This window comes from Acanthaster planci, linkage group LG01 (assembly GCF_054643075.1).
Source record: "Acanthaster planci isolate LZ-2023a linkage group LG01, COTS_SCS, whole genome shotgun sequence".
Classification (NCBI taxonomy): domain Eukaryota; kingdom Metazoa; phylum Echinodermata; class Asteroidea; order Valvatida; family Acanthasteridae; genus Acanthaster; species Acanthaster planci.
The window spans coordinates 19,290,799-19,301,215 of record NC_141777.1 but is presented as its reverse complement, the minus strand read 5'-3'; the positions used below and the strand labels follow the sequence as shown (position 1 = coordinate 19,301,215).

At 42.2% G+C, this 10,417-nt stretch overlaps 1 protein-coding gene across 1 annotated transcript; it reads right to left on the bottom strand.

Annotated features, from left to right (window-relative positions):
- Window positions 1-44: 44 nt before the first annotated feature.
- Window positions 45-9,069, bottom strand: LOC110988371 (protein SpAN-like). The gene is made up of 10 exons (XM_022251802.2): window positions 8,922-9,069; window positions 7,799-8,084; window positions 7,120-7,255; window positions 6,399-6,468; window positions 5,991-6,194; window positions 5,351-5,477; window positions 4,465-4,593; window positions 3,269-3,366; window positions 1,868-1,986; window positions 45-410 (listed from the first exon to the last, which is right to left on the bottom strand). The coding sequence occupies exons 1-10, from the start codon at window positions 9,033-9,035 to the stop codon at window positions 263-265; spliced, it is 1,431 nt and encodes a 476-aa protein (XP_022107494.2). The 5' UTR covers window positions 9,036-9,069; the 3' UTR covers window positions 45-262.
- Window positions 9,070-10,417: the final 1,348 nt, after the last annotated feature.

Sequence of the window (10,417 nt, the reverse complement as noted above, 5' to 3'; positions counted from 1 at the left end):
AGATGATTTTAATTACTCGAACTTTGAGCGGGAAATCGAGGCATCACTTCTCTTAACTGAAGTTTTAATGGTTCAGAAAAAAAGGCCAGCGTTTGATCTCTGATTTGCCACATCTCTGCGAAATGTTCATTTGCCATGCAGCTTAAAAATAAAGCTATGTACATGTATTTATAACATCCCCCAAATTTCAAAAAAAATCAGATCAATTATATTTCATTTTATATATGATAGAGGTGAGAGCCAGGATTTTTTTTATTTGAACTTAAAACGTCTCATCGTGGTGACTTGGCACTAACTGATAAGTAAATTGGAAGCCACTGGCGTTAATGTCGCTGTCGGATTGAAACTCGACGACGATCTCCGCCACGGGGAGTACTTCGGTCGTTGGCGGCGGCCTGTATCCGCAGTGCCTACAGTAATACACGAGAAATATCAGTAATTTGTTACAATTTTCTGCAATATGGGTTAGTCGTGCCCATAACTGCTATAAAAAATATTTACAGGGAGCGTAATGGGATCTCTCCTTGTAATTTCTGCAACGGTCTTTGGCTCCACTCGCACAATTTCTATGAGGCTTATTATTTACTGGCACATACCCGTCTAAATGAAATTGATCAACTGGCCTCGTGAAAAAAAAGAGGACGGTTCACGACTTATCCGAGTCGCATCTTCAGCTCTGACTGACTTGATGGCGGATTTGACGTTCTCTCCGTGGATTTTGCACGTAAGTCTAGTTTACCAGTTTCCTATTTGTCTTACTGTCAATCTACCTGGATGAACCAAAATCTCCTATTTAACCGTCTGAATGGTTAAAAAATTCTATTGTGCTGTGTCCGACTTCAACGCATTCGGAGCCAAAAGCTTACAAGCATTCAGCTGTATAAGTGATATGTTATCAGTCTGAAATATACCCTACTGAAAATGGCCAATTCATTCATTTACCTATTGAGACCAATTCACTTACCCATTGGATCCAATTCACTCACCAATTCAATAACCTATTCCAAACCAAGTGCTTTTGCTTAGAATCAGTTGGAATCCAATTGGGTTCAATTGGTTTGAATAGTAAATTCACACCTTTTCTCAGTTGGACCCTTTCCAACCAATTGAAACCATTTCAATACCAATTCAAACCAATTGAGTCCCTTTAAAAAATCCATTTGATGGGGGAAACAAGCTGAAAACAAATCAATTGGAACCATTTGCATCCCATTTGAAATTTCCAATTGATCGAGGAAAACTAACAGACAGAAAACATACCAACTGGAACCATTTGATCCCCATTTGAAATTCCAGCTGATGGGGAAAAACAAGGAGAAAGTGAAGAAGTCGGTCCTGACTGGTGTCCGTGTGCCCGCTTGGGGCATAATTAGATCGAGAGTGGCGAGTATAGGGGTGTAGTGTCCCAATTCAAGGAAAACTCTCCGCCAGGCGGAGGCGCTTAAAAAGTACCCCTTCACATTCTGTCCAAAAGAGGGGTCTGTCTGGGCCAAGAAATTGTGGGATTGTGTAAGTATGGTTTATAATCATCTCTGTAGATTCAGGAGCACCCATCTGGGGCATAGCAGACAAAAATGTGTTTGAGAGCCCACGAAAGGTGAGGGATGTCATTTGAAAAATGGCTGCTGAGAAGACTTGGGAACATTCACTTGGGGGGGGTTGTTTTTGGCGAATAATTGAAAAATGCACTGGTTAACCTACTAAAATTTGAAAATCAAATGAAATCTGAAGGACCAAACGACACATTGTTTTTATTTGAGAGGCCCAAGGGACTTCATTTGCTTGTCATGGGGCTCCAAACTTGGTTGATTTTACACTGCTTTTAATGGAATTTGAAATAGTTCAGTGCACCCACAAAGCTTCTCACCTCTGCCGTAGAGGGCTCATGTCACTGTTAAGATACTGGAAGTAGTCAAAAGAACAACCCTCCCCGCCTTCCATAGCGAACGAATGAAAGGTCATCTCGATCGACGAATTGGCTGTACCCTGCAGTACATTTTTGGCAAAGAATTTCACAAAAATCACAAAGGTGAGAGTTTAAAAGTCAATTTCACCAAAAGTTTTGATTACGTCCCTCGCGTTTGGCAACAGGGGATAAACAACAGCATAGGAATTATGGAAGACAATAGAAGAAAAGCTTAGTAGAAAAGTAAAGCAAAAACAAACTTTACGTCTTTGTAACATGCTATTTTCGACTTTTCCACTTTCCTGCTACTACAAAAGTAGTTTTACTTTTCTTTTTCCTGGCGGCCTAAAAGTGGCCATCTGCTTTTTCCTGTCAAACTAGCTGGAAAGTGGATTGAACGTTTTGACGACAATTGTAAATTCAACTTTTCTGCTTTTTGTGATAAGAGAAGCAGATTTTATACAGGTGGCCGAAAAGTGGTCATCTGTTTTTCTGTCCTCAATGGGCCGTGAATAGGGTCATGAACCTGTAGGTTACGACCATTTCCGTTCAAGGGGAGCGAAGACGTGGAAACCAATACTTAACCATGCTTTCTGGGGACCAATCCCATACGGTAGTATCAGTGACCCGTGAGGTAGAGAAATGAGCATCTCAAAGGAAATACATGTATACCAGAGCAGTTTTCATTTGTCATCTAGGAGACACACAAGCTTGCCTGGGCCATGGAAAGCATGTGAATCTTTCATTACAATAGATAGGGTGGACTGTAATTATTGGTTTCTACGTCTTCAATCTCCTAGAAAGGAAATGGTCATAATCTGTTGGTTCACGACCCTGTTCGCAGCCCTTGGAAGGCAAAAAACAGATGGTCACTTTTCAGCCGCCTATGTAAAATCTGCTTCTCCGGTTTAAAAAAAACAGAAACGTTGAATTTACGGTTGTTGTCTAAACGTCCGATCCTACTTTCTGCCTGTTCGAGAGGAGAAAAGCAGATGGCCACTTTTCAGCCGCCAGCGAACAGAGAAAAAGTCAAATCTGCTTTTCTTGAAGCAAAAAAAAAAAGGAAAAAGAAAAGAAAAATAGAAAAATGTATTATCAAACAGTGTTCGTTCTGCTTTTGAGGTGGCAGAAAAGGCCCCCGGGGAAAAGTCCGAGTTGAAAAATGCACTTTACAAAAACACAAACTCTGCTTTTCTTCTATCCTGATAGCAGAAAAGCAGATGGCCACTTTTCGTCCTCTATATAGGAATACCATTTTCACCGCACTTTTTGAAAGTAGCTTTTATTTGACGATGTGACTTCGCCAAAAGACGATTTGATTTGACTTGCAGTTAATCATCGACTGTCTTTAAATTCATTTACCTTGATATACCAGATACAGTGCATGTCATTCTCGTAGCCGGCCGGAAAGTTTGGACTCGATACCTGTCCCTGTTCCTCTGTCAGTAACTCGACGCACCCTGTAAGAATCGGCAAGAATTCGCTCGTTGCCTGGCGCCCAAACAGCTGCGCTGGGAAGTGCTCAAGGCTTTGCACTGTGATTGGCTAGGCCTTTACATTGTACACGAATCGTGACCGCGAGGTTATCACTTCCTGTTGGCAAGCGTTACTTAATTTTTTTGGGTTCGCCAATGGCAATGCTTTAACAAGGGCAAAGTCTCGGCTGTGATAAAAAAAAAACACCGCCTTGGTTCAATCTCAGTGTAGTAATTTATCTTTCATTAAGTATCGCTGATCACGTGTCTTTTGGCGATATATTTCAAATCACTTGAAATCAGTGGTTATTTTGATCAATTTTGGATGAACGAATAAAGAGTAGTGAGAATATTTTCAGCAATGAGGAAGACAAAGAAAAAATATGGAATTGATAACTGCCGCTTGTGTAACGCATTAAGTGAGCTCGCGCGCCTGGCAGAAATTTACCCACAATGGTGTGTGCGTGGTTAGCTGAGACCCCGGAGACGTATTTCCTTCACTAAAATCTGTGCAGGGCCATCGGCCCAGGTTCGGGCGCTGGGTGACGGGCGAATGGTATGAACAGCAAAAAAACAATTGTAAAAGCCAACACGTCGAGGGCTATCTTTCAGTTTGGAATGGTTAATGCCACTTCAACATAAAGTTAAACGCAATTTTCTCTCAGTAATATTTATGTAATCCCTCTGAGTTTGACTTGTTCGTAGGCGTTCATGTCTGCGTGCGTGGGGGTTACAGAATAGTCATGCCTATACCGAAAGGTCCGCTCTGTGATGTTCGGTTAGTCCCGAACAATTTCAATTGGTTTTTGACTAGAAATTGCCACCAATTACAGGCAGCTTTTAAACCATTTTATTGCTCAAAAGTTGTGAACATGTTTCTATTCCTGTATAATAAAACTTTTGAAACCTTGACGAACTATATAAACTATTTCTGCCCCCGAAAAAGTAGCAAAATCCACTGCCTGTCTTCAAGCCGTTAAATCTCTTGTTAATGTAATAAAAGTAATCGGGCGGTATTCAGCCTCTGTTGATGGTAACTCTGAGTTATACAGTTTATTTCAGGTAAGGTGGCCAACCACTTACTTGATTGTTTCGGTGTGAACAACGAGCAGTTCCAGCCCGAGTAGTCGTCCGGGCAGACGCAATCACAACTTGGCCCGATGTAACCCTCGTTCAAACATCGGGAATCCATGGCTGGGAGATCGCAGTGAGCTAAAGAAGAATGATGATTAAACAGAAGATACTACAGGGCGTGGTTGTGAAAGAAGCGGACTTTCTTTAGTGTTTCGTTCATTCTTACAGGTATTCCCACCAAGGGTATATTATTTAGTTTATCGGAACGTCTTGTGATGTCTTCCAAGTTTTATTGCATGACAATGGCTGTTCCTATATCCCTGCCGTAAAATAGGACATCCGTTGGATCATTGTGATGACGTCAGCGAAATCTTTAAAATGTGCAGTCTATACGTAGGACATTTCTCATAGTTGCTCAGCTCGCGGTGAGCTACCGTACTGAGCTTCCTTTCTCCATGCAGTTTTACCCCCAAAAAGCTTTCTCAAATGTTTGGACAAACGCATGCAAATGTGTAAATTCGTTGACATTTTGTCTGTAGAAAAGTTACACCCAAGACGGCTCACGGTGAAAGTTACTGACAGGGGGACTGCGTGATCTTGTAATAATCACCTGAAAATAAGGAAATTAACATTGTAACAGAATCACTGCGCTGATGGCCACGAGGACGTGCTTGGATATGATTTTTAAAATTAATGTTGCTGCAATTTTTGTAACTCGTAAAGGAACTTGTTTTGGACGATCACGCTGATCGTCGCGAATGCCAAGGTCCCGAGAGTAAATTCTGCGTCCGGCACGGAGGGTTGTGCGTGCGCTTGTCTGAATTTGGGAAGTGGCGGAAATTCGCCTTCAATTAATCAATCAACGAGCAATCACCAAGCACTTCGGCCTACTCACCGTTGCATTGGTAGATGATGTTGGCTAGCTTGGCATCGCCGAAGCTCAGACCGTCTCGCCTGCCCAGGTTGGCCTGCTGTAAGGGATCGATGGTTGTAATGGTGGCTTCACCATTCATTGATTGATACTGGGGGTGGGGGAGAAAACCACACAAAACGGGTTTAGCAACCAAAAAAGGGAAAAACCCTAGGATGGAACGGAACTGAATGCGTGTAAACTATGCTTGGATGAGAAGATAAGAGGTGCATTAGACTATGAAAAGCCCAAAGGAATAGCTTTTCGTTGTGATAAACACTGAAAGCATAATGAAAAGATTTCCAGCTTCGAGGTTAGTCTACAACAAACTGCGTCCAGACGCAAAAGAGCCTCGAGCAGAACACTCGCATGTGCCGAGTCAATTAAGACTATAAGTATGACGCATTGAAAAGGGAAGAGCGAGCATGTAAATTATTCATGGCACTTTGAACTCTCTGACCATAGAGCTAAAGATATACTCGTAGGCCCTATACCACAGTCAAGTGAGATCATATTTGTGCAACTTAGAATGGTCATTTGGATCAACTAATTTTCTGTTCTTTTTCCTTTGGGGGGGGGGATGAACTTTTCCATACAAGCGTTTCTTTTCTCCATTGCTATTTACATGAGATCCGTAGTGCATGATCGATTTGGTGTCGTACGGGACGTCCATGCTTGTCACTCGGCCCCAGTCGAGCTCCCTAAAGTCGTAGCGGTATCTCGGGTGGATGTTCTCGGTGTGAACGCGGATGTGATCGTCCCTGTCCGGGCGCGAATGTTCGTGGAAGAAACCGACAGCGTGGCCAATCTCGTGCACGATCGATCCCAGCTTCGAATAGGAAAAGAACTTATGTTTCATGCAGAAACAGAAAAGGTGGAATACAAATCCAAGAGCGGTTTGTGGGACTTTAAATACGTTTATCGAATACTTCCATTTATAATCTTATGTTAACTGTTGCCATTTGGGTTATCCATATTTTCATTTTATTCAATTAGGTTTGGCACTTGCTTTATCTAAACTTGTTTGACTTACAACAGCACATCCGTCCCCGATTGAAATGCTCTGCGCTCCATTGTGAGACCTTCCAACGCTTGACCAGCATCTGCCAAAGAAAGGTGATATGAACCTCTTTCTAAAGAATGAGGTACCTAAAACTTAACCCTTCTCTACAAACGTTCCGACTTGTGAACATGACGACGGAGAGTAAAGTACAGTGTTCGGACCTTATAAACTTGTAAGATCGAGAGTTGTTCGTAGAGCCACATGAACCCATAATAGGGACATTCAATATCGAGTGCCGTTGCCAGAATAATAAACATATACTGTTACTAAACTCATTAAATTTGAAAGCTTGAGGTGAGGGACAAGGCGGACTTCGCTGTAGAAGCACTTGTCTTGATGCAGTAACACTAACTTGGGCAATGTTTCACATTAAATAGTCACGGATTGTCACCGGAGGAAATATTTTCACCGTAAGCCAATCTCCTTAGATCCATTAGTTAGGATAAACCACCAATAGACAGACACACAGCCAAGAGGCAGAGAGGAATTTCAGCCCGGTGGACAGATAAAAGGGAGACATTAAAACGACGTATGACAACATGTAAACTGAACCCGACGAGGGGGCAAGAAACGGTACGGTAACAGAAGTCCATGGAGTGTTCCGAATCTTAAAGAAGAGAAGGTACCATACCATCTCCTTTCACACAGCACCCAGACTGAGTCAAACTACAGACCGGACAGACCGGTTTACCCTGATCCTTTGAAAAAGACAATCTTGCTGCTGTGGCGCAGACGGCGGGCCAGTCTGCGATTAAACGGCCGAAAGTCTAAGCAGGTCTTCTCTTCCCAGTGAGCAATGGCCCCTTCGATTACACTACGATCCGACACTGCAAGGCAAGATACACTTGTCAGTCATTTTAAAGTGTGTCCCAAAGATGGTGCACGCAATTGCTGGCCATTATTAAACATGAACGGTCAACTGGCATTTTCCTAAATCCCATGGTTTTATAGAGGATACTGTTGGCTTAAAAATGCCTTTTATTTTACCTTATTTGCATTGACGAACCAAAGATACGCCAAGAGTATAAAGTTGAGTTTGTGTGATTACTGGACCTAAATGAAATAACAAAACGTGCATTTCAATTCTACCATTCTGATTTTGATGGAAATGCCGACAGGATTATGAACTAAAACATGCTGAGTAGTACTCGTTTTATTTACTTTTCAGCTGTAGAACCCACTTCTGAAGTTCACTTGAACTGCAGATTTATCTGAAAGATCTTGTCGGTGAGTTTCGAATTAAAAAAGAACTGGAGATGACATCAATAATGTCTTTCAATATTTATTCCAAAGTAATTCTGAGTAGATTTATTGAAGTCAAGGAAATGTGGTCAATTTTTTTTTCAGCGAACAACGAAATTGTGACGTACTTGAAGACCTGGATATTTCATATGGGACAATTCCGCCGGGCCACAGCCTTGCCACATCGGGCACTGCCTTCCTCCGCATCCGCTGTCTCCCGCGCGCCTCCGCTGGCTCTTCGTCCCGTGCTTTGTCCGCTTCTAGGTTGCGTATTTCAGAGAGCTGGTCCGCTGTCAGCATCATGTCTGACTGGACAGCCCCCGGGCTGGGTGTCTCCTCCCTTGGCTCTGTGGTTATCGTAAGGGGCGTTTTCGAGAGTCTACGAGCCGTACTTAGGTCAGAGGAAGATTTCATCTGCAATCGATAATTACAAATTGTAGTCGAATATTTATAGTTACACGGCCACAAAATGTATGGTGATAAAAGTTAGCAGAGTGATTGGAAGTTCGTGTCGGGTTTTGTTAATATGTGCAAGTTTGGTTAACTTTCGTATTAATAATACATGTACTTGCATTACAATGGCGCCAAATTACCAAGGGATACACAGGGCTTACACATAAAAGAAAAAAAGGGCGATGATTTGCTACGTTTCTTCAGAGCAGATTGAAATGATGATTACACTCTCGGAGCATAAGCAAAGTGGTGGGTAGGTGGATAGGGTGTGGAGCAGCAACAGAAATAAACCCTGTCACCAGCATTTTACGATACTTAGGAATTCTGGAAACCATCATATAAATAAAGGAATATGAACAGGTCTGGAATCTTAGAAGAGAAGATAGATATTTGCATAGTTCTTACGTTGTAAGTGACTTAAGAAAATGTGGGGGAATGCATTGATCGACCGGAAGACAGCGGAGCCTGAGTTCTCTAGGCAGAGAGAATGCATTGTGTAGGTTTTTGAAAGACAAGTTTGGCACATAGTTTCCAAAAGTGAGATGCCTGTATTTCGGCCCCTTCTCGGCCTCACAAGGTGCATAAATAATAATTGATTCGTTGATTTCATTAACATCGCGAGTAATATCTCTAATAATGTTGAACCCTCAAAATAATAATGATTTCGTTTTTGCAAATTGGCCACAATTTGTCTTGTTATACTCTGAAAATGCAAGTACATGACTGCGCTAGTAAAGAAGATGTAATTTGGCATTTCAAACAAAACAGATTTCCTCAAGAGCACACCAAATACATTACCGGTGCTGTAGTTGGTCTAGCCGCACAGAATCCCACTTGAATAATCGCGATCACACTGGCAATTGCCAGGAAACATCTCAACTGTTGCCGCACATTCCCCCTGGGCACGCCCATTTTGTTCTCCTAGTAAAAAAGTAAGTCCTTTCAAGGTGGGGATCATGCAGAGAAATGAGGTCAGGTATCCACCACTCCGGGACCTGGGCGTGTCATTAACAGGGGGAAGACTGGGGTAAGTGAGGCGTATCAACCCCCATCCTCCAGCTTATAACCTCCTCCCCGAATATGGCTTTTGTATTTGTCCAAACATAATGGAGGGGATCACGCACTGCGGTCAATGCCTATTGTAGAAAGTAACGGGGTTGCTACACCGCACACATCGTTTTCCAAGAAAATGTTTCACAAATTCAATTTCTTAATTTTTAATGAAGACCGATTATATCGGGAAAGGGGCACGAGGGGCTTTTTCATTTGTAGCTGAGAGTTTATCACTACTTACATTGCAAATAACAAAACAGGCACTTTTTGCCTCGGGACTGATTAGATGAGTGGTTGGCGCTATAGGGTTCTGGAATGAAGGGGATTTCACGCACGCAAACATAGCCTACTCTTGAAAGGCATCAGGCTTTTGAGTAAGTACTTATTTCGGACCATGCAAAAGTTACCTGCAAGATATACCTAAAGTCATATTAAAGCTGCCAAGCGCAATAAGTTGAAAAGACCCGAATTGTCGAGACATAGTCGACAAAACAGCAGAACATTTACATTATCTTGTTGACATCTCTCTTAAACTTGCTTGAAAGTTGCATTTTATGGAATGTTGTACGCAGTCCTACAATCACGCCTTTTAACGATGCAAACTTTTCCTGGATTTGATCATCAGAGAGAGTAATAGTCACAGTTCCACTCTGATAGTTTGCGCATGGGCATTTCCTAGTAAACAGTTTGAAACTATGACATATCTTCCATTTCCCCCAAACTTATGCAGGTTTAGCGAGTTGAAATTTGCTGTATATTGTATCCCTTTCTTTAAGCTTTTGAACCATGTAAAATTTACCAAGATTTCGATCTTCATTCCCAGATAGTACTGCACTCAGTCACCTGAGATTTGGTCATCCAGCCTTTGGGCATAATCCTGAAATTAGCATGCAAAGCCCCAGTATCATTCTGGCGGCACAATGAGGGTTATGTTGCTAACAAAAATGAGGGAAACGAGGACAACTAGGACAAGCATTACCAAGGAACAATTCCTGTCAAAACAACAGTCTCTTCCTTTTATGGGGGAAAGTGGAATCGATATACCAGGCAAATGCAATTGCAGTAAAGTCCTTTGTGATCGTCCACTCAAAGTATTGTAAATTCTCAAGTTCAAGGTCTCCGTTGCTTGGAAAGGGTCGATAGATTGGCCAACGCGTTGCAAACTCTTGGAGGCGCACTATTGTGAATCGCCCGTATTGTGTGGGCGTAATTTGAGATGTGCCTACTTTTTCATAATTCAC